The sequence below is a fragment of the Acartia tonsa genome, chromosome 2 (genome assembly GCF_053477335.1).
Source record: "Acartia tonsa isolate MP-2025a chromosome 2, ASM5347733v1, whole genome shotgun sequence".
NCBI classification, from domain to species: domain Eukaryota; kingdom Metazoa; phylum Arthropoda; class Copepoda; order Calanoida; family Acartiidae; genus Acartia; species Acartia tonsa.
In genome coordinates, this window is record NC_137261.1 from 12620493 (window position 1) to 12645318 (window position 24826).

Here is a 24826-nt window from a genome sequence, read left to right on the forward strand (position 1 = left end):
TAGGTTCTGTGATGGTTTTAGGTGTTTTTATTTTCAGATCTTAGTCTTGGGATGGTTTTTAGCTATTTTTCTAGTGATTCTAGTGAGCCGCAAATCTATAATACAAAGTAGCTTGATGTCTGTCCGTCTGTCCGTCTGACCGTCTGTCTGTCCGTCTGTCTGTCTGTCCCTTAAGATCTTGGTAACCACTGAACCGATCGGATTCTACTCTTCAGGGAATATACCTACTGGTCCTGTGGTGGTTTTAGGCTATTTTCTTGGGGGGTGGGACACCCCCAACCCCCCCAAAAATAAAAAAAATCCAACCCCCCAAATTTTTTTTTTTACATTTTTTGTAAAATCTCAGTAACTGCTGATCAAATTGGGCTCTACCCTTCTGGCAATATACCTACTGGTCCTCTGGTGGTTTTAAGCTATTTTCTTGAGGGGTGGGACACCCCAACCCCCCCAAAAATAAAAAAAATCCCCACTTCCAAAATTTTTATTTTTTTATTTTTTTAAAACAAAAACCAGTAATTGGGTTGGGGGAACCCCACTGCAACATGGGGCGAAGCCCCCATGAATCCCCCCCCCTAGAAAAAAAATTAAAATATCTTTTTTTTATTTTAATTTTTGTGTATGCGAACAACCTAGGTCTAATTTTTACGAATTGAAATTTTTGTGTATACGGCAAACAACCTGGGTTTAATTTGTACAAATTAAAATTTTTGTGCATAAAACGCACAACCTGGGTTTAATTTTACCACAGAGTAATTAAACAAAGAATAATTTTTTGAATATTTCTATTAAGGAGGGTTGACTTCCCAAAACTATATAGGGCGAAGCCCCTAGAGGCTAGGGGCGAAGCCGCTAGTATTATAAACAGTAATAAGGTTCTCGGTCTTTCCGTGAAAACTCGCTAACAACTGAATCAACTTTATTTTTCATTGATGGGAAAATCTTGAATATGTCCGGTTCGAGTCCTGACCAAAACAGTATAAATAAAAAAAAATCTTTTTAAAGTATATTTTATCTAAATAAACAAAATATAATATAAAAAATTAATGCTAATGATAATGAGAATAATGTTTTTTTTTATGATTTATGCCTTAATGAAATCACATTTTGATTAAATTCTCAGAATAAGTTCAAAAAAATAAATGTCCCAATATTTGAGGTCTTAACCTTAGATAAGGGTAAGGAAGTATTGGAGACAAACTTATAATAGTTAATTATCGTATCGTATTATAGACAGCTTTCCGCTGTTATTCAAATTAAATATTATCAGATTAAAACCAGTTTTGGTCGCCCCGAGGGGTCGATATGAATTTTATTTTATCATTTGTGGGAAGTTGTCTACAATAGGATACGGAACATGATTTTTCAGTCTAGCTTGGATCCGGTTCTAATCCAGCGGATATGAATCGGTATCGAGGACATACTGTAAAAAACATCTTGCAAAAAATGTGGCTAATGAACCTGGCAATTTAATACTAATAATTAGATTATATCACATGAAATAAAAATTCCTTTAAAACATTTTATACATCGGATATGTTAAGTATAATGATCGGCTAAAATAAAGGGTGTTAAAAATACCAATCTCTCCAAATTTTAACTGTCTTAAGTAATAAAATCTTGGAGATATGCCCTATGATGTTTCTGATAGGGTCAATACCTTACTATTGACTCAACTTTAGCCATTTGGCATAAAAAAAAACAGACCCGACAAATATCAAGATCTGATTGCTATGTCTTATTAGAGTTCTTGATGTTTGACAGGTCTGTCTTGTATGATGCCAAAATATTTGAGATTTGGGTAGAAACCTGGATTGATCCATTTTCTTTTTTAAATTTTGATGCAAATCGTCCTCCTTGTTTGATTGTCAGTAATATCCTAATTAGTAGGGCTCGGCATTTGCGCTTCAGCCGTCCGTAAGCATGAGGAAAATCAACTTTTTACAATTTAAAATTTTACAATTAATTTAAGGCTTAAAAGGAGTTGCCGAGGCCTGCTAATTCGCTACTTGAAATACTATAATTTTAGTTTTAAAAATATTTTTTGGGAGGGGGGATTTTTCATTGTTTGGGGTGTCCCACCCCCCCAAGAAAATAGCTTAAAACCATCACAGGACCAGTAGGAATAATTTCTGAAAAGTAGAGCCCAATCGGTTCAGTGGTCACTGAGATCTTAAGCTTCAGACAGACAGACAGACAGACAACGTTCTACTTTGTATTATAGATTACGGAGAAGTAACTAACAGATACTTACTATTCATTGAACATTTTACTTTGTTTCATTTAATTCAACATTTTAGTAAATTTATCCTTAAAATATAATTCAAAGTTATATATATGAATGATTTATAATACTGTGTAAATTTTCTTTTAGAATTCTAAAGTTTTTAAAACTTGATTTCACAGATAGGCTTTTATACTTACTGACTACTGCTTCAAGCTAATCTAATTAACTTTCAACATGTTTAAACAGCGCGTAAGCTGCCTGTAAGCCTCAGGTAAATCGTCATTTTACAATTTTAAAAGTGATCTGGAAGTCTTAATTGGACCCAAATTTGGCAAACGCTAATTTCAAATATAATTCTAAGCTTCCAAATTGGTTTAAATGTGAGGCTTAGTTGCTGCTGACGCGCGGCTGTTTAGCCAAACTTTCAACATTATTAAAATCTACGTTTTATTTCAACTTCATAAAATAAACTACCTAAGCAGAAAGCCTACTGTTAAATCAAGTATTAAGCACTCTTAGAAATCAAATTTATTTGTATAGCTTTAAAGTGCTACAATAGGCTTTTCTTTTTTGGAGTAAATGTTACTGAGCTCTGTATATGTCTTGTTCTTGGTCTCTGGGAGCATGAAGAAAGCTACAACCGAGGCTACCAGGGCGACTAGTGCGTGCATCCAGTACACAGAACCCAGGCCCCACGAGTCTTTAACCACCATAAAGATTTTCAGGATAAAGAACTGACTGATAAACCTGAAGACAAGGATGACACCATTAATAAGATGGAAAGCTCTTGAATGTACAAATAAGCACAACAGAACAAATGAAAGGAAATAGCGTGCATAACATAAAGACTGACATAGTTAGTGATAATGCTCAGTGGTTATACAAACCTTTCCACAAAATTTTACAAACAAGATGTCTATCTAGAATAGGGGCCGAGAAATTCACGTTTCCCCCTTACTGTCTATAATGGACTGACTGAAGGACAGATATTTTAAACTATAGATCAGCTTCGCTACTAAAAGAAATTCTTTATAGGCCCTTTAGAATTATAATTAGTATATTTGTATAATTTTTGTCTTCAAAATTTACATTCCAAAACAAAATTATTTACCTACAAGCCATTGTAACCCCACATCCAAATGATTTAAGATGTTGTGGGAATAATTCTCCTGTCAATGTGAAAGGTACTGGACCCATGCCAAGGCTATACACCAGGCCAAATACAAAGTGAAGAATAACTGGGGTGTAGGCAAGAAATCCATGATCTAAACAGAATAAAAGGTCAGAAAATATCCAGCTTATACCAATAACGAAATTAATTCGGAAAGAAATCACGAAACCTATATGTGTTTTTCAGCTGTCGTTGGGGGGCAACACATCGTAAAATTGACGACCTCTCCATTTGCCCCCCAAATATTATTTTATGTTAATTTCCCTTGTTGGTTATACCTTATTCCTGGAAAATATCATACGTCCAAGATTTTTTTATTTTGAGAGGGGTACAACGAGGGGTTTCAAAGGTTTGAGGGGGTAATCTCTAATGTATTTTCTAATACTTTTGAGGGGAGTAAACATCTCTTAACCCCACCCTTGGACGTCTTTGATTATGTAAAGATTTATGATTAAAGTAGTTACAGTGACAAGTACAAAATCTTATCCCATTCACATTATATGAGGAGAGGTGGGGGCTAAGGTACCAAATATGAACCTAGTCTATTAAAAGTCTACCCGACTTATAGATAGTTTACTAAACAGATAAGAAAACAAACCTAACAATGTTTTCAGTAGAGAAGCTACTCTATAATTCACTTTTTCTGACTCTCCGCCAGTTAGTTAGTAACACTATGGGGGAAATGTTATTTTCTCAGCTGCTATTCAAGATTAATGGCTAATTTTTTTGTTAGGATTCCGATACTAATAAATATCCAGTATTTTTACAAATCACCAAATGCTCTCTAACTATCCTTGTCCGTTTTCCCATTCATGACTTTTGTGCTTTACTATTTATGAATGTTGTCATCCTTGTTATTACTATAAAACTACCTGGAATAAACTTATACTGTTCTACAACTCCCAGTAGAGTGAGTACAATGGCCAGAACAAAGCTTCCAACTATAAACTGAGGTCTTCTGCCAATTTTTGTCATCAAAAATGGAACAATAGCAAATCCAACTATGAATGGTACCTGAAACAATGAAAAAAATACAATTGTATAGAATTTACTTTTTTCTTAAGGTAATTATTAAAAAAATTTGAAAGAAAAAAGGGGTTGAACAACTTCCTCCCAATCCTGCGTCATAAAGACAGTATAAAATGGTCTAACTACTTTTAAACAGGTGACAATGTTGACTTCCAGATAAAGATTGAGCAATGAAACGGTTGATTATATGACATTTTATTTTGCACCTGTCAGCTTTATTACGCAAGGTTTAGACCAGGTAATTAATTTTGTGTGGCGTGTCTGTCCTTCAGAAGTTATCTAAGTAGAGAATCTATAAACTAACCTGAAACAGCATGGACAGTACATTAGCATCCAGGTTAACACCCGGATACTTGAATATGGTTGGTCCATAGGTGGACAGATCATCCATACCAACAGAGGCATGCACACTGTGAGTTCATACAAAATCATTATTTATTGATCAGTTCGTTCATTCAGTAGGAGGGAAGGGGATATGGTAAAGGGTGTGGATAGCAGGTATCATTAATTTAGTCACCTGCAAGTATAACTTTATTAGATTACATGAAAATCCATGTGACATCCATGTAATAATATACCGATTATTAGATTAAATTTTGTATAATTTCCTGAAGATAAAGCTGACAAGGATGAGTGGAAACATGAACTTTCTGTCAGTGAATGTAACAGAGTTATTGTTGTTCATCACAGAGGTTATCAGGCTCTCTATCTCCTTGATTTCTGGCTCCACCTGATCATACAAATATATATTCATTTTGGTCGGCTATATTAGGAGATGACATTTAGTATAACAAGAATGAATGCCCTTTTAATGAAAACTGATGCCCTTTTGAAATGAAAAAAATACTGTTCCTTTGTAGGAGAAATACAAACGTTAAATACATAGCAATTATATTAGCCTCTGATATCACCAAAATATTAATAAAAACTAAACAAAAAACAAATATCTAAATATATTTACCTGATAATCTGGTCCCCGGAGCCAGCTGATATTCTTCCTGGCCTCATCAGCACACCCACGACGAACTAACCAAACTAAAAAAAAATAAAAATTGTATTATTTTGTTTCCTGTATGGCATAGGAACCGATTGGTTGGTTTAGAAGCGGTTCTCGGCCACATTGAAAAATCATATATATAGCATCTTATTACAGACAATTTTCCAAGAATATGAAAATAAAAATCGTCCAAGGGTATTATAATAAAAATCATATTTTATAATTAATTCATTTTCATATCTGCGAAAAGCTGTCTACAATACGATGCGATTTTTTTTTACTTTAACTATACAAATTATATGTCCTTAGCAAGATTTGTCTGCAAATTAAATTTATTTGATGCAAAGCTACTCAATAATTTACTTTGTCTGTCCTACCGTCAGTAATTCTATTGGAAACTGTGCTTTTTGAAGCTGCTAATTAAGATAGTCAGCTACAATTTTTAGGGATAATTACAAGTACCAATGAGCAACCAGTATATATTTTACTCAGTCCGTATTGTCGGTTTGTCGGTAATCTTTAAAAGACACCTATTTTTAAAAAGATTTTGCGATTTGAAAGAAAACTCGCAAAAACTCTGATTTTCTGACAACTGAACATCTGGTTTAGAACTCATTTGTACGTTTGTCCCTCCTAGATATTTTTGTGTTCAGTGCTACTTATGGATGTCGTCATCCATGTTTGTCTTTTAGAATGGATATAGGATATACATGGATATATTGACAGAAGAAAATTTGTGGACAATCTAGCTTGCTAATATGGTCCATATATATATTTCATTTACTTTTAAGTTCGTTCATTCAGTGCAGTGTAAGGTAAGGGGTGGATGTGGAGTATTGTTATTTCAGCCAGCTGCGAGTATCAATTTATCGTTGTACATGAAAATCTAGTGCAACATCCAAGAAAGACAGGTTTAGACTTTTAGCTAAAGTTATTATAGTTAAAGGTTTATTTCTCTGAGGCTTGCAGGCGGCTGACGCGCAGCTGCCGAGCCTTGGTCAAGCTGTCTATTTCACAAAATGAAATAACTACCTGGAGACTCAATGACATACCACGAGAACAATAAGAAAACCACACAAGGTCCAACAGTTATCCAAGGCATTATATGAATATTCACCAAACTTCCAATCATCAGACCTGGATATTTAGATTAAATTAAAAAAGACTTTTATCACTAGGCAACAAATATTGAGATCTAAAGGGATGGCAGATAAATTGATACACATCCCCAATGATGATACACAAAAATATATCTTCTGTAGATTACGATAAGAAGGTGAAACATTTGGACAATGTCCCCTCCCTCACTGCATAAAAAATGCAAAGCTATTACAATAGGAGCCCCTCTATGTTTAAATTTGTTGCAAAATAGAATATTGTAAAAGGATATACTTTCACTTTGGACTTGATTATAGAGATGCCTCGCTTTTGATATTGTACATAATTGTCAGATGTATAGGATAATTATATCATAAAGAAGGGTTGTTGTCAAAAAAGTATTTTTAAAAATAGCCTGTTTTAAACGGACGTAGGGACTTTATTGTAACCATTATGGAGTTGCAACGCTCCTATAGCGTACCTAACTAAGGAATCATCATGCAAGGTTTGTAATCGACAGGACATTTATAAAAATGTATAAACGTTACGGACATACGGACGGACCGATCCTAATTAGTTAAAAACTTCACATTTAATATATTTGATTTATTGAATGAGAAAGGAGAAGTAAATCGGACATAGACATAGCGTACAGAATAAATTAAACTTAATTTTTTTTTTAAGCAAACGCTTACTTAATTTTTTTCATTAGTGAAGTATGCAATTATGTACTAATAATATTTTAGTGTTTAAGGACCTTCAAATTAATGGATGTAGGATATACGTGGATATGGACCTCCTTCATTGGTTAGTTTGTTAATCTAGTATGTGGGGAGGGGATGGGGAAGTTCATGAAAATCTAATTCAACATCCAAGTAATAATATATCGAATCCACAAACATAGGTTATAGATAAACTTCACCAAAAAATATAACCTGCTAAATAGCCAAAGAATTCCACAAAAAGTTCCACACTTCCCATTGCACCACGTAGCCTAATTCATTAAACTTTATTATGCAAGTAATTTTAAGCATCTTTCAGCAGTGATTTTAAATATTGGCGAATAAACTAGGTTTATGACATATAATTGAGAAAGTTAATGTCAACGTGTATTGACGAAATACCATCAAATGTTTTGTTAAGTTCAAAGCGCAAAAATCAAATTCTATAAAATGCAAAATTTATTTCTAATTTCAACTCGTTATACATTTTCACCTTTTTTACAAGACCTTTCCTTATTTTATTCATATAGCCCTATGAACCAATTAAAATAAAAAATGCCTTAAATCACTGATTTTTGGTGCCATAACTTGATCTCATTCGTAAATAATCTTAAAGGCCAGAAACCTATTGTCAATCGTTTAAACAATATGAAAAAAGGTATTGGTTTACTTATATAAAGACAGATTAATCTAAGTAAGACGACATTTTTTTAAAAATAAACTAAAATTTTACCTAATGAGGCTGATTTCGATTATGAGAAGTATGAGTGGTGGCCTAAGAAGGCCACATGATGTACCATTTATAATGGAGCCAACCAATAACATCTAAAAAGGAATATAGTTTGAATAAAACTAAAAGATATCATTATGTATAGCGTATTACAGACAATTTTCTACAAATATTAAAATAAAAAAATAGTAGAATTAATACCAGTTTTGTTAACCAGGGTCTCCGGCCACTCGGGATTAAAAAAAAATGTTTTTAATTTTATAAATTTTCATTTTAATATCCTCGTAAAGCTGTCTATAATACGATCCAATAAATATATATATATTATTGATATATCATTTTTTTTCTTTATCTGTAAATCTGTAACTTCAAAAATTTCTAAATTTTTTTTATATTGAACTTTTAGATGTCTTAAATTATGCTACATCTAGATTCTAGATATATATTTAATTTTTTATTTGTATTTTAACGCATTATATCTATTACTAGCGGCTACGCCCCCTAGAGGCCTCTAGAGGCACTTTAAATATCTTATGTTAGAAATCATTTGTCTATTTTTACTCATGTTTCTTCGACACTGGCGCCGCCTGGTGGCAACTTTTCAGCATTGTTGGCGATTTCTCTTGGGACGGGGGTTGTACCCTCCCTTTGTTATAGTTGTAAACCTTCCCAGGTCCTATAAAAAGCTACATGGTAAAAGAGAACAATATCGGTTCAGCAGTTAGCGAGATTTTTCGGTACACACAGAGACACACAGACAGATACTTATACAGATACAGATACCTATATAGAAAGAAGAATACCTCAAAGTTGATACTGAATGACAGAAAAGCTGAGGCAATGATGTTCAAAATAGAACCAACCACAAGGGTCTTCTTCCGACCAATCCTATCATCATCCAATAATAAGCTGAATCAAATTTTAAATAAATCTAACAAAATTAAATGAAATTAGGATGACAACATCCATAAAAGAGAAGCTCTGAAACAATTGGACAAACGAACACGAGAGTGTTAGAACTGAAAAAAAAACAGAATATAAATTTATAAGTCTAAGCAAAATTATAATTATAATTTGTTGCAAAACTGCTTACATACATTTTACTGTCTAAGGAAATACTAAAATTTAGGACTTTATTATAGAGATGTTTCGCTTTTAACATTGTACCTTGTTGTTCTAGGAATCATTATTTCAAAAAGCAGATAAATTGTATAATTATATCACATAAAAAGTTGTACCTAGTCAAAAAAAGATGCCAATCAGCATGTTTTAAAGTGACATACGGACTTTCATTATAGAGTTGCAACTTTTCCTAAATCGTATTACTGTTATAGGAATCATTAAAATAAAAAATTCAGTTGTTATTGTATGCCTGTCCATAAGCCATGAGGCCAACAGGTTGCCAACCATTTGCATAGATGAATTCAGGGCAGCTGAAAATTAAAATATTATATTAAAGGAAGCCAGCAGGAAATATATCGCATTAATTGCTAAAAGATTGCTACAAGTGCACCCAATACCCTAAATTTAAAGCATCCAGCTTCTAATATAACATAAAAGTTATAGGCATCTTAAAATTACATGTTAGGGAGTTAAAATTCTTTCAAATTTTCCAGCCGTCATTTAAGAAATTTCAATAATAAATTACACCAGCTAGAAGCAAAATCATAAGCATATTTTAGGCACAAAGTTAGAATGCCAGTAATTAATTAGATTTTTAGAGTAGGCTTCCTTTAAAGAGAGATCTTGAACTTACCTAATCTTTGGATAATAACAAATTTTCCTTTTATTTCAAACATTTTCATGATTTAGAAAACGTGCGGGAATGAGAGATGAAGAAATTTGACAAAGATTTTTCCTTTTCTAGTTTACTAAAATCAGTTTTTAATCATTAAAACAATTTTATGAGTATGAGTTCAAGAACATATTCATACTGACTTAAATAACTTATGTAAAAGGTTCTATGTAAAACCTACCTATCCAGGAGCCTTGAGTTTGATCTAAGACGATGCCATTAGGTTTATCCTACAGCGATCAACAATATTTATTTCTAATATTTGTATTCCTTGAACTGTGTGTTCGTGAGCTATGAGTGCAGAATTTTAAACTCTGCCTTTTTAGGGTAAAATGCTGGGATCTAAGGAATAATTCAAAGTCAGATAAATTGATGTTGATCCCCAATAATGATACACAAAACTACCCCTACTGTAGATTATAATTAGTTGTCGAAACGTTTAAACACTCAACTTAATGAACCAACAAGAATAAGAATGTGGAATTAATAGATAAAAATATATCCTTACTCTCACTGCTTAATTTTTACAGATTTACACTCTAAAATCTATATAAAACATGAAATAAAAATTGTTCATCCCTGATCTAGAAGGTAGGGTAAAGCAATTGATCCAAAGGAGATAGCCCCACCAAGAGTCAAGGCACACAGCAGGCATAAACCAGTTATCACAGTCTTAAAATGGTTAGGTAAATATAAAGAATCTTTTTTAAAAATTTTGAATTGCTTGTTTGTCAATTTGTATCTATTTATTTGTGTAAAGGCTTTCTTTTATGTCTGTATTTCTTTCAGTGTTTTTAGTAGCGAAGCTACTCTATAATTCGAAATGTCCGTCCGTCCGTCCGTCTGTCCGTCCGTCTGTCCGTCCGTGTAAGACAGAATAGGGGAAACGTGATTTTCTCGGCTCCTATTAAAGATAGACAGCTGAAATTTTTTGACAGCATTCCCATTATTAAGGAGCACAATTAACTATAAAACATCAAGGGCGGTCGGACCCCTTTTTAGCAGGTTTTAGGCTATTTTTGTATGTTTCACATTTTTCTCCATATCTTCAGTGTTTATGGTCCGATTTTCAAAATTTTTTCAGTTATTGATATTAAAATTAAATTTCCTGTCGTTTACAGAAAACAACCATGACGGCCACACTGCCATTTTGCAGGTTTTAGGCTATTTTTGTATTTTTCACATTTCCACCATATCTTCAGTGTTTATGGTCCAATTTTCAAAATTTTTTCAGTTATAGATATGAGAATCAAATTTCCCGTCGTTTAAAGAAAACATCCATGACGGCCAGACTGCCTTTTTGCAGGTTTTAGGCTATTTTTGTATTTATCACATTATTCTCCATATCTTCAGTGTTTATAGTCCGATTTTCAAAATTTTTTCAGTTATAGATATCAAAATTAAATTTCCCGTCGTTTAAAGAAAACAACCATGGCGGTCAGACTGCCTTTTATCAGGTTTTTGGCTATTTTTATATGTTTTAAATATTTCCCCATATATTTGGTGTTTTTGGTCCAATTTTCAAACTTTTTTGGGATAAATACACTTTAAATCTACTTTTACGTATTTCCATCCACGATTTTTTGTGCTTCGCTACTTATGGATGTTGTCATCCTTGTTTTCTTTCTGTTTTTCTGTCTGCATTACATTAGAAGGACAGAATTGACACCTACAAACTAAAAAATTGTGTACTCCTACAATTTTAATGGATTTAAAATATAGTGGATATTATGACAGAGGAAAAAGTGTCGTGAATTTAGGTTGCTAATATTGACATCACTTATTGATCAGTTCGTTCATCTAGTAGTAGGAGAGGGTGGAATTAAGTCGTTATTTTATCCAGAAACAATTTTTACTTTATTAGAGTAAATAATTATCTGGTGTAAGATCCAAGTAATAATAAACCCATTACCATTTTAAATGTTTGTGCCACCCTCTGGTTGGAGATTAGAACATCCTCCTTCTCCATGGTTGCCAGCTCTAACTTGTCAATGGGCGCAAATTCGCGTGTGGAAGACATGGTTGCCAAATGACAAAATAATTGCTTATTCCTGAAATTAAATTGTATTTGTTAATTCAAATATTTTTTACTATGAGATATATAAAAGGAATAGAATAGTCATTTATCGCATTGTATTATAAACATCTTTCCGTGGGGCCGAAGGCTAAGAACCGATTCTAGGCCAGCGGATATTAAACGGTTTCAAAGCCATAATTGAAATCATTAAACCCATTATTGTGTAGTGTATATGTATAAAATTTTTGTTGGAATCCCAGAAATCAGCAAAGAGTCAACTAATAAGATATTTGGTTTTCTGACTAAATCGAAACAAAAATTAAGATAAAAGTTTATTTCCTTCTTTTTCCAGACAAGAATATATCGAAAATTTGATAATTCTAAAATTTCGTGCTAGATTAGATTTTTACATTTCTTGTACTTTCAATAAATGTTTTAAAAGAGTTTAAAGAGGTTAAAAACAAGGAAAATTCTTATTATCACAACATTTTAATAAAATTATATAGCGGACATGATCTATATGTAACTATGTCCACAGGGTGGGGACCCTGTCCCAATTTTGTATTGGGTCTTTGAAATCTGCTAATAGCGTTAGAATATTAATACAACCAAGTCCCAGAAAGTAATTTGCTAGCAGACGAACCACTTTTGTAGTTGTCTAAGTTATACATTTATTATCACAACAAAAGAAAAAAAGATAATCAAACACAGTTTAATATAACTCGACTATAGAATAAGAGTTCTTGCTTTAAAATTCTGATTACACTATCTAGAACTTTCTTGAAAAGCACAGCAAAAAACTTGACGGTAACGATAAGTCACACATACAACTTATTTTTATAAATTTTAGAAGAATCCATAAGTAGCGAAGCATAAAAAAATCTTAAGGATAGACAGTAGGATATATAAGTTGGAAGGAATTTTAATGTTATGGGGAGATTTGAAATCTGCATCAAATTTTAAGGATTTTTTAAAAATTCGTTTTATATAATTCTTTATCTAAAAGCGGAAATACAATTTAAGTTAATTAATTTTGACATCTGTGATTGGTGGAATGAAAACTATCAGCGCTTTGATTGGAGAAGCTCAAGTGTCATACATCATTCAACCAATTAGAGCGCAGGTAGTTTCTAATCCACCTATCCTATTGGTCCAAATTAATTAACTTAAATTGTATTTCCGCTTTTAGATAGAGAATTATACAAAAAAGATTTTTATTAAAAATCCTTAAATTTGACGCAGATTTCAAATCTCCCCCTAACATTGAAATTCCTTCCAACTTATATATCCTAATAGACAGACATATATTATTGATTAGATTCTTGGTGCTAGAACGTCCAAGCTTTTTTTTAGAAGGAGGCAAAATGAAGAATTTCAAAGGTTTAAGGGCATAGTCTAATATATTTTTAAAAATTTAAAAGGAGATAATGTTGATTTCAAATTTTGAGGGGGTAAACATACCTTTACCCCCTCCGTTGAACAGGCTTGGACCTCATAAAAATCTTCACTAGATTTTTTTAGAAACTTGACAGATCCAAGTAAGTTATAGAGCCAACAAAACTTTAACAAAATTTTAAGCCATCTACCACTAACATAACATCAGAGAAAAACACACCCATACTGAGCAACAGATTTATCCCTACAGGAATATAATTTTCTTTATTATATTACCGACCCAGACTTATAGAAAAAATTATTTAAAGACTAGATGCTCCTTTGTTGCAAAATTCTATTTTATGAAAAACTTTCAGATGGACATACAGAGAGACATTCGAGCTATAGAGTAGCTTTGCTACGTTAAAACCGACAGACAGGTTACAACAATGGAAAAGCTTTGCCCAAAAGCCCAATATTATCCAAAGAATTTTTTCTTCAATTTAATGTATGTAATACTAATTATTTAATGATAAAGCTTCATTAAAAAGCACACTTCTATGAAGTTTTAGGTACTTAAAACACTATAATATATAGAAAGAAAACAAATAGCTGTGTAAGCTCCACTAAGAATGAAAGTTGTGACTGTGGATAAGAATTTGTACCACCATAATACTTTCTGCATTCACTTTATATAGGAAATAATTAATTCTGGCCTGCAACTAGTTCATATTGTTACGCCTGGATTATTGGACAATCAAAAAGTATAGAAGGACGGACCACGTTTTTTGTGACAACAAAAATGACAATTTCCATAAGTAGCCAAGCTCTTTAATGTCACAGTAAGAACAGCAAAGGAAATTAAAGGAAATACAGAGCATAACAGCCAGACAGATGAACAGTATGCAATGATATAGACTGACTGACGGACCAGAAAACATCAGCCATTTATCTTGATAAGCAACCTATTAAATCAAATTTTTCCATTATAAAACAAACTTCAAAACATGATTATATACTAAATGTTCATTGGTATAGGCAATATACTCACACAATTTTTGAGCCATTTATCTTAAACAGCAACCGATAATTTCACGTTTCCCCCATATTCACAGACGTACGGACAGTCAGATGGAAATTAATTTTTAATTATTTAAATTATTTAATTATAGATTAGCTTCGCTAATAAAAAAGCAAAGGAAGCATCGTGTTGACTTACATAAATAATTTATGTTAGATTTGTGTCATATTATAGAAAAGGTCATTGTTATCATATTTTTCTTCAGATGGAACAAAAATGGTACTTATAATTATAAAAACTAGAACGTAGGCGGTTTTAACAATATTTATAACATTTTCCTAAATTAACATAAAAATCGCGCAATTTGCATTTTAGAAAGGTCCTCTTTTTTGCACACCCTTAATTTTCAAATTCTGGTGAAGAGCAATTTTACCTGATATTTGCACGCGAATGTTTTGATCATAACAATAGCCTTTAGGGGCACGGAAGAGAGGTTGGGGTCAGTCAACCCTCCAGAATTTTCAGTTTTAAAAAGAAAAAGTAAAATGAAATTTTGTGGGGGGTGGTATATTTTTTCCAGGGGCAATTTCTCCTGGGGGAAAGTGTATGTACCTTCTCCCAAAATAGTTATGAACCTTTCCTGGACCTATAAGAAGTTTCACTGTAAAGGAGATTCATATCAATCCAGTAGTACAGACGAACACACAGAGACAGAAAGACATTCTGTCACTTTTTTATAAGGTTAGGTACAACACAAGGGTTACCATGGAATTTTTGCTCAATATTAGTTTCATAACAAGGACGTCCAAAAGTGATGTTTATCAGGGAGGAAGGGAGGGGACAATGGATCGAATATTCATATTTTAGGAGTCTCAGACTTTGGGGACTGGCTTAAAGGGAATGTGCATGAATTTAGCAGTTTCTGACTGACTTTGGGGACTAAAATATGAATGACGTCACGAGAAATCATGCAACATGACGGGGCATTCTTATGCTAACTAGCGCAATAATAAAAATGTAAACAATAAACAAACAGACAGAAAATTTTTACTTTAATTGTTTTAAAATCATAGTGAAAAAATAATTATGGAATATTTGTTTGCAGTTATGATATAATATAATATTTGTATCCTTTTATATATAGTAATACGTTTTTTGTATGTTGATATAGTTCTCCATTTTAGAGGGCATTACATTACAAGATAAAATTTAGTCTAGTGATGATTTTATAAAAATTTTAAAAGTGAAGCTTTTTATAATTTAAGGGTCGGTCTGTCCGTACGTCTGTCCATTACGGTTAGCTCATTTTGTTAAATTAAACAGATTAGAATTGTCCTATCAATTTCAAACTTTACATTATGATTTCTATAACAATTAGGTATGACTTGGAAAACGAAGCAACTCTATAAGAATCTTTAATATTTTTCAGATGAAATCTTGTATAAAATGCAAACAAGCAGAAATTGTGATACTGCCTAGGTTTCCAGGAGAACAACAAAATGGTTACGGTATATATACATTTTTTATCAAAACAAAGTTGACAACTACCAAAGCATAGAAATTTAAATATTAAGAAAATATGTTGTAATTAATGGAATGTTAGGAAGGGAAAGACATACAGATTGACATTTTTAATCATACTGTACCTTTGCCACTAATTATTAACAGTTAGAAGATTGCTTTTCGGTTATCATTTCATTCTTATTAGGTACCTAATTTTGAGAAAAGTAAGGGAATAGTGAATAGTCCCTTACGTAACATCACCCCATATGGGTCTATTCTTCGTATTTTAAAATGGCTTTTTATATGTTATTTTAGGTTAGGCTAGGTTAGGTTAGGTTATATTGGGTTAGATGATTGCCCCACAGGGTTAGGTAATGGCCCATTGGGTTAGAGCCTCCCGCAGGGGCTATAAATAGGAACAAAGCTACTGTGAAAAATACGAAGAATCACCCCATATGGTGCGATGTTACGAAAGGGACTATATCCAAAAGTAATTTCCAGTTATGGTTTTTAAAAGCAAAGCTTTCTATAATTAGGGTCGGTCCGTACGTCCGTCCGTCCGAGATAGATAGCTTTTATTCGTTAATTTAGGCATGTTAGAATTGTCCTATCGATTTCAAACTTTGCATGATGATTCCTGTAGTAGTAAGGTACGATTTAGAAAGCGTAGCAACTCTATAATCATTACCACAAATTTTTATGTGATCTAATTATCCGTTTGATCTGATTTTTGGTATATTGATTCATGGAACAACAAAGAACAATATTATAAGCGAAGCAAATCTATAATCAAGTCCTAAAAGTGTAAGTATGTCCATAAACATTATGCTGTATCAAGCAGTTTATCAACAAATTTACTTACAATTTTGCTTCGAATCTTATACTTCTATATTCTGATTATTCAGTTCAGACACTAAACAAGTGTTAATGTCCGTTTGTCCTACCGTTTCAGTGCTTCGCTTTTATGGATGTTGTCATCCTTGTTTAACTAGGTAGCAGTAGGTAATAATTTCATTGGTATTTATATTAGTTCCGAATTAATATTTTTGCCTTTCAGTTAAGCCTATAAATACTAAAAAAAATATTTATTTCAGATGACTAACAAAGAGAAAATTAGCTTTCCTGAAAGAAGATGTTATTGATATGGTGCGAACGTGCAAGAAAGAATTTAAGTTAAATCACGGAGGGTATCTGCAGCGTGTATGGGTGGTCCGTAGTTTGACATTTACATAATTTAATTTTTTTTAAAGCGAAGCTTTTCTATGATTACGGTCGGTCCGTCCGTACGTCCGTCCGTACCTCAGTCACAGAGAGTTAGCTCTTTTCGTTAATTTAAACAGGTTAGAATTGTCCTATCGATTCCAAACTTTGCATGATGATTCCTGTAATAGTTAGGTACAATTTAGAAAGCGTAGCAACCCTATAATCAATACCAGAATGTCCGTACATCCATTGGAAACATGTCGATTTTTAACTTTTTTGATAACAAATTATCCGATTCTTCAGATTTTTTGAAAACTGATTCCTATTACAACAAGGTACAATGTTATAAGCAAAGCATCTCTATAAACAAGTCCTAAAAATTTAAGTATGTCCTTAAACAGTATTATCTATTTATGCAGTTTTACAACAAATTTACTTACAATATTGTTTGTACTGAAGCATTAATATTCTGCTAATTCAGTTCTGACAATCTACAAGTGTTAATATTCGTTTGTCCTTCCATTTCAGAGCTTCGCTTTTATGGATGTTGTCATCCTTGTTTAATTTTATTTAAAAGGGGGTCATTTAGAAGTTTATTTTACTTTTATCAATTTGTTTTATCTGATACTTTCCAAAGTATGTTTTATTAATACTTTATCAATAAAAAGTAAATTTTTTTGTAACTAGACCAAATATAATTAAGAATTAGAACCATAAATCTAAATACAAAACTAAAAATATCCTTGAGACATTCTATTCTGCAACCTTTTTTATTCATAAACATTTTTAATCAAGTTATTTTGTTTATACCTAGTGTGTGTAACTGTGTAGGTACGTCTTAAACTGAAAATTTTTTTTAGATTTTAAAAAGTTAATCTAATTGATTTTATTTTTATTTATTATTTTGTTGTAATTAAATCAGGGTAGCCCCTTTCGTGACAACACCCCTTAAGGGGAGTTTCTTTGTATTTTCACAGTAGCTTTTCTCCTATTTCCAGCCCCAAGCAATTTTAAAAATACGACGAATCGCCCCTTAAGGGGTGTTGCCACGAATGGGACTATACCCATAAATCATTTTTGATTCAATTGTTTTATATTTACCTAACAATTCTATTGTGATATGATATATACATATATGTATTATTTAAGTAGATTTTGTTGTTATTTTAATAATTTTTAATACAATCGTGTTAACTGATTCTTGTTTATTATTTATTACGATTTAGAAACCATAAAAACTCAATTGTTACTAGAAAATCCGTACGTCCATTTATAACATGCTCATACACATATAGTAAGCTGCGCTAATATCCAATAAAAAGTAGTAAGTTTTGTTTATTTATAGCTTAAGAATTTGGTTACCGATCCGATTAAGTTCTACATTTTAGGGAAGATGCATAAAGGTCCTGAAATCCTTTTAGACTGTTTTTATCATTAAAATCCTAAGATGGTTTTATGCTATTTTTCTACGCTAAATTCTAAAACTAATATTCTTTAGTAAATGAATTGCTACCAAGTTCTTTATCTTGATAATCAGAGGCTTTTAGTAAAGTAGAATTTGGGGGATGGTGCATTTTGAATTAAAATTAATTAAAAAATTAATAAATTTCCAATAAAAGTTGCACTATCAGAAATACTCGTTTTATCTGGAATTATCTGGTTTTTCAACCTTAAAGTGTCACAACTATAAAATTGAATTAATTGCCCATTGTCCCCTCCCTTCCTCCCTGATTTTTGTATGTTAATTTATAGATGGCAAATAAGAAGTCTTTTATTTAAGAATATAGTGTGTCAGTCTTTTTGCATATAAAACATATTGTTTAAGTAGTACGACGTACTATTTATTTGTTCTGCCAATAGAGATAATCTAGAGGCATACTCTTTAAGTCAGCAAATAATATAAGAGTAGGACAACCCTGCCATTGTACTGGTTGAAATTGTGTACAGATTTTGGTAGAAAATAGCATATAAACTTTCATTTCGTTCGCATAAAGAGTCAGCTATATATAGTAGCATATCTTAAGATAAAACTTTTCTTTGGTAAATTATATCGTGTAAAAATTTATTTCCAAGTATAGTGTGAAGCACATGACAAAACCTATAATAAGTTAGCTATGAATACTTGAATTCCTTAGAACAAAGTTAGCTTTCTAGAAATTATATCTCCGAAAAATTTCGTCGCTTTTGTTAGTTGAATGCAAAGGTGTTTGTCTGCTAATACTCCCTTTTTAAGTTTAACGAATTTTGGGGTTAGATGGACCATCTAGATGTATGATGTCTGTCTATTGTCCTGCCTCCATTAATCGAAGTTCAGCTACATATACTTTGGTTACCAGTGCTTTAACAAGAAATGTTTAGGCATGTTAGAATTGTCCTATCGACTTCAAACTTGCCATGAAGATTCGTGTAACGGATATAAGTACAGTGTCGAAAGTGTGACATCATTAAAAACATTATCAGAAAGTCACTATATCCATTTAGACGTAATTTTCACCTATAAAAAAATTTTTTTCCTTGGACAATTGGGGCATAATGTTATAAACGAAGCATTTGTACAATTAAGTCTAAAATGTCCATAATTACTCTCCTCTTTTTAAGTAATTTTAGGATAATGGATGTAGAAGTCTCATTCAGTAGTAGGGAAGGGGTGAAGCTTTACACTGTTCCCGGGATTGTTATAGAGACTATTTTATATTCAAAATTAAAGTCTTGGAGTGGTTTTATGCTGCTCTTTTTCTTGAAATACGGAGTCCCTAGATGCTAGGGGCACAGTCACTAAATTTTAAAGAAAGCTTTATTACAAGAACATTCTCGTCTTTGTTTAATTCTTTTGTATCTTTAATTGACATTCTATCACATTAAAATTAGTTTGAAAACTAATTAATCAATTTTTAGTGATAAATGAGCTTCAAAAATTATTTATTACCATCATTCAGAGATTGGGAATTGTATTTATAAAAAAAAAGTTATTTATCGCATCGAACAAGACACCTTTCCGCGGATATTAAAATTAAAAACTATAAGATTAAAATAAGGGGCCAAAGGCTCGGGCTAACAAAATTGGTGTTTAATTTTATTTTAATGATCAAGGTAAATTGTCTATAAACGATGATTTTAAAAATAAGAATTCTAATACAAAAGTTATTTAAAGGTTTAAATTTTGATTTTTGATGTCCCAAAACTATGCAATTCAACAGTATAAATTGTAAAATGTCCCTTTTTCCTAAAAATACAATTAAAGAGACGATTAAAAAAATATTTGTCAGCATTTTTGTTATTTTTGTTGCGAAGCTACTCTATAATTTACTATGTCTGTTCATCAAACACCCATCCGCCAGTCCGTCCAAAACGCTATGAGGGAAATGAGAGATGTTATTAAATTGCTAGACCTCTGAGTTTTCTTGTCAACATTCCCATTATAATGGGGAATATTTGAGTATTAATACCCAAAGCAGTCCGACTGATTTTAAGCATCTTTTAGCCGCTTTTTTTTTTTTTTTTTTGTGGGTTATTTTATATCAATCCTAATATCTTATATTCTAATGTCATTCTTTAACTTTCTTTTTATCCTTTTTTTTGTAACCACTAAACATTTACTTTATTCAATTTGTCCGTTTGTGAATCCATGTTTTTTTTGTGCTTCGCTACTTTCACTCGATGCTGTGAGTATTGGTGCAAAAAATATGACGTAACAAAAAAAATTAGCCAATGAGAGGCCGTTATTGACCAATGGTAAAAATTATAGTGGACTCTCATTGGCTAATTTTTTTTGTTCCGTCATATTTTTTGCACCAATACTCACAGCATCCTTTCACTCTTGTTAAATTTTTATAAACATGTGTACTTGTTTTTTTTTGTTTGTTTTTAGCTTTATTTACACACTACGCCCCCAGAAGCCTCTAGAGGACACTTAGGGTGGTAGGGGGGGGGGGGGGTGTTAATTTTTAATTTAAGTTTTAACTAAAGCAAGGTCTTTTTATTTGGAGTGTGAGGAAACCATCCCCCGAAATAGTTTAAGTTCCTGATCTGTAAGGGTTAACAAATATTGTAAGTTAGTTTTTTTGTACAACTGCTAAATACAGGATACTGTTTAAGGGCATACTTACATTTTTACTTGTTGTCCTAGAAATCCGCATTTAAAAACTCATATTACATAAAAAAAACCGTGTATAAAATAATGAATAAAAAAATGGGATTCATCCAAGCATGTTTTGTCCTTGAGATAAGGAAGAACTCCCTGATGCTGTTACTGACTGTAGACAATCAGGAAGGGTGGAGACATTGGGTTCTTTATTACACTAGTCACAATTGTTTTTTAATTACGTTTTCTTATTCGCTAGAACAGGTAATTTTGTGTTTTATCACTTGGGATGTAAATTTTTTTTTTGAAAATTAGCTTATCCCTTTAGATCCCTGGTGTACAATACTTTGTTTACTGGCCAAATTTTTAATTAAAAGATAGTAAACCTTATAATTTGTTATTTGATAAATAAATGTATAAGTATAGATGTATATTAGAATCCAGACAAGTCGCGGAGACCCTTTTCGTCCGCTATTAAATTACTTTATGTTCTTTTTTAGGGACTCAGATGTATTAATATTTCCACGCTATAAGCTGATTTAATTCAAAGACCCAATACAATATTGGGACAGGGTCCCCACCTCGTGGGTAGAGTTACACATAACTCGTGGCACTTTATTCTTTTACTTAATTTGATATCTGATATAATTCTTTCATTTACTATTTTGTGATTTTATAAGTGTTCCTAATTGTTCAGTTATTCAAGAAATACATTGCAGTAAAACATCAAACTTAATTTTACTTTAAAAAATAAAATTGTATAACACAAAATCATGCGTATTTTGTTTTTGTACAATTACGTATTAGTTTATTGCACCAATATGAATTCCTTTATTTAAAATATGTAATATTCTCATAAATTTGTTAGTTAAAAATTTATGTAAAATATTCAATGTGCATTAAATTAATATTCAATTAAGAAACTTTATAACTTATTAGTGAATACGCCTCTAGGGGCACTTGCATGCTGAATCGACGACAATTCTCCCCTGTCAATATATCCGCGTATATCCTAAATCCATTATTTTACCTGTTTAAGTGTTATGTCATCCAAAATATGGCATCATTATTTTCTCGATATCCTGTAATCCATGCATTGCAAGACTATGATTTAACTGCATTTTCATTTCTTTTCATTTTCCTTAACAATATTGGATTTATTATTACTTGGATGTTATGTAGCGGGGAACAGCCTTTTCCTAGTAAAATTAGCACAGCATATGTAGACAATTATTCTTGTAAAAATATATATACAGCATGACCCTCGAAAAAGTATTTTTAAGCATCTGCAGCCTATATTTCTCAATAAAATATTAAAAGATTCATATGTACTTGTTCTCTATAATTTTCTACATCAAAGGATATCAAAATATTTTTTTTAACATCAATTAACAGCCGAGATTTTTAAAGCCAAAGTTTGGAAAAAGTGCTTGAGAAACTGGATATTGCTAAATATTTCTTAGTTTTTATTAGTATATTACTTTTTATCAACCAGTTAAAAAACAAATAAGAAAGAAGAGCAAGTTTATAATTGATACATTTTTTATTGCATTAAAAAATGTTACTTTTACATATAAAAAACTACTTTTCAAATTTTACTGAATACATTTTTCTTATAACCATTTTCCCTCAAATCTTATAATATCTCCCACTTATTAATATGACCTTAAATAAACCCCTCCCCAATTTATGCTCATTACCGGAAGGATTAGCGCCACCTTTACCAATTAATTCACGCCCACTCATCAAATTAATCTAAGACACATAAAAATCATTTAAATTGTTAAATGTTTAATAAAAGTTTGTAGCTGTAACTTTTTGGTTTTTTAACTTATTTTGATAAAATAAAAAGTGTTTGATTTCTGTTTATGTAAACTTTCAATTTGCTACTATTTTTTATAGGATTTCTTTCTGTAAGGGTGTTTTTGCAATTTACACTAATCTAAAAATGCCTTTTAGAGCAAGTGAAAAAAGTGCTTTCAGCATGAAATAAATTTCTTGGAAATATCTTTATATAAGTTTTATAAAAAGTATTGAAATTATGAGGAAAACACATCATTTCACTTAAAAAACATTTTTCTTGAAAAGTTACTTTTTCCTCAGCCACTTTTTCAAAACTTTGGCTCTAAAAATCTCAGCTGTTAATTGATGTAAAAAAAAATATTTTTATATCTACTTATGTGGAAATCTACAGAGAACAAGGACATATACATTTTTTGATAATTCATTGAGAAATATGGGCTGTAGATGCTTAAAAATACTTTTTCGAGGGTCATGCTGTATAAAAGAAGTGGCTACCAATTATTGATAATTGATAAGAAGCTACGCTACAGAAAAGAAAAAAAGCTACCCTACTTAATCCTTTTATTATTATGCACTATAGCACTATACACCACCTAACCATGCATGACCATGTACTCACCCCCAGTCCTGCACCCACAAAGTAAAAAAATGACATGCAATTTTGTTTTGTAAAAAAGTGAAACTCGCAGCAGGCAAAAATAGCAATACTCCCCATACACCCCCTTTATCCTATACCCTCCCCTATACTTGATAAACGGAATAACCAATATATAAGTTCCATGTTAGCAACCTAGATTAACGAAAAATATCATAATATTAATGTATATTCGGCTCAATTCCAGCTGAGTATCCACATGGATATTCAGCTACTATTGGGGTTATTTTTGGATACTCAGCTACCATTGGGAAAATGTGTGGATATTTAACTACCATTGGGGGAAAAAAGTTTTTAAACTATTTTTTTGGTTAGCTTTTTTGTTAAATTATACATGTTAGAATTGTCCTATCGATTTAATACAAAAGGTACGATTTAGGAAGCGTAGCAACTCTATAATAGAAAGTCTGTAGTTCAATTTTAAACATGTTGCTTTTTAACCTTTTTATCAATTTAATAAATGAAAGCAAAGTTTTTCTACATTTCTACGAAATTATATCAACTCTATAAAATCGTAACTTTAGGGATTTTTGGTCCAAAAAAAAAATTGAATTATTAGCCCTGTAGATTTGATCATTATTCCTGTAAAGCACATTATAAAGAACGTAATTTCCAACAAATCAAATTGATTATTGTATGCCAAACTACGGTTTTAATGATTTTGTTATCCTTGTTTTAAAGTTCAAGATGCAATAAGTGGGTGGAGATTTTTCGCCTTCTTTGTACAACCTAAATTCAAGACAAAAACATACGTGGATCTAAATGGTATTTATTATTTAATTTTGAGGATATCTAATTTATGGAATACTGATTCTTATTTCGATAAGGTACAATGTTATAAGCGAGGCATCTCAATAATCAAGTCCTAAAAATGTCATTATGTCCTTAAACAATATCATATACTTAAGCAAATTTGCAACAAATTTACTATAACTACAATAATTTTATATAGACTTAGGCATTATTATCCTGTTAATGTTAGCTTGTCCTTTGATTTCAGAGCTTCGCTTTTATGGATTTTCAATATTTGGTTCCTAAATCTGTAATAAAGTTATATGATAGGTGTGAATTGCTTGCATTCATGTGCTTTATTGTCATGGGAATCAGCATTATGAAAGGATATAATGAAAATACCAATAAAAACCTATTGTGGATATTCAACTTCCATAGGAAAAAAAGTGTGGATATTTAACTACTTTTGGGAAATATGCGTGGATACTCAGCTACTATTGGGGAATTTGTGGATACTCAGCTGGTATTGAGCCGTTTATTCTACCTCCATCCATTCTAACAATATTTTTTGCAGTAAGTCTAGAACGTGGCCAAGTGTCTCAAAAATCAGCCATGTGACGTCATAAAAATGAGTGATTATCCATTTCTTTTTTAGGGGATTTCTTTCCCAC

At 31.7% G+C, this 24826-nt stretch overlaps 2 protein-coding genes across 2 annotated transcripts in view; both read right to left on the bottom strand.

The window, feature by feature from the left end:
- Positions 1-22108, bottom strand: part of LOC145312399 (trehalose transporter 1-like protein) — a 186188-nt gene extending 164080 nt beyond the window's left edge. Inside the window, exons 1-11 of the mRNA XM_080151636.1 lie at positions 21996-22108; positions 11679-11817; positions 10345-10438; positions 9948-9995; positions 9344-9404; positions 8775-8859; positions 7975-8066; positions 7455-7513; positions 6454-6558; positions 5386-5459; positions 5033-5154 (exon numbers count right to left, since the gene is read on the bottom strand). Of these exons, the coding sequence (XP_080007762.1) occupies positions 5033-5154; positions 5386-5459; positions 6454-6558; positions 7455-7513; positions 7975-8066; positions 8775-8859; positions 9344-9404; positions 9948-9995; positions 10345-10438; positions 11679-11786 (848 nt within the window). The 5' untranslated portion in view covers positions 11787-11817; positions 21996-22108. The remainder of the gene's footprint in view (positions 1-5032; positions 5155-5385; positions 5460-6453; positions 6559-7454; positions 7514-7974; positions 8067-8774; positions 8860-9343; positions 9405-9947; positions 9996-10344; positions 10439-11678; positions 11818-21995) is intronic.
- Positions 992-4831, bottom strand: LOC145304609 (arabinose-proton symporter-like). The gene is made up of 4 exons (XM_080146531.1): positions 4729-4831; positions 4268-4409; positions 3336-3489; positions 992-2971 (listed from the first exon to the last, which is right to left on the bottom strand). The coding sequence occupies exons 1-4, from the start codon at positions 4813-4815 to the stop codon at positions 2767-2769; spliced, it is 588 nt and encodes a 195-aa protein (XP_080002657.1). The 5' UTR covers positions 4816-4831; the 3' UTR covers positions 992-2766.
- Positions 22109-24826: the final 2718 nt, after the last annotated feature.

What these genes read in the sequence shown, in the direction of transcription:
- LOC145304609 (XM_080146531.1), bottom strand. Translation starts at nt 4,815, where the DNA reads ATGGATGATCTGTCCACCTATGGACCAACCATATTCAAGTATCCGGGT. An exon ending in ACAGTATAAGTTTATTCCAG is followed by an intron (nt 3,490 to 4,267) that starts GTAGTTTTATAG and finishes TATTCTGTTTAG; the next exon opens with ATCATGGATTTCTTGCCTAC. An exon ending in GGGGTTACAATGGCTTGTAG is followed by an intron (nt 2,972 to 3,335) that starts GTAAATAATTTT and finishes CCTTGTCTTCAG; the next exon opens with GTTTATCAGTCAGTTCTTTA.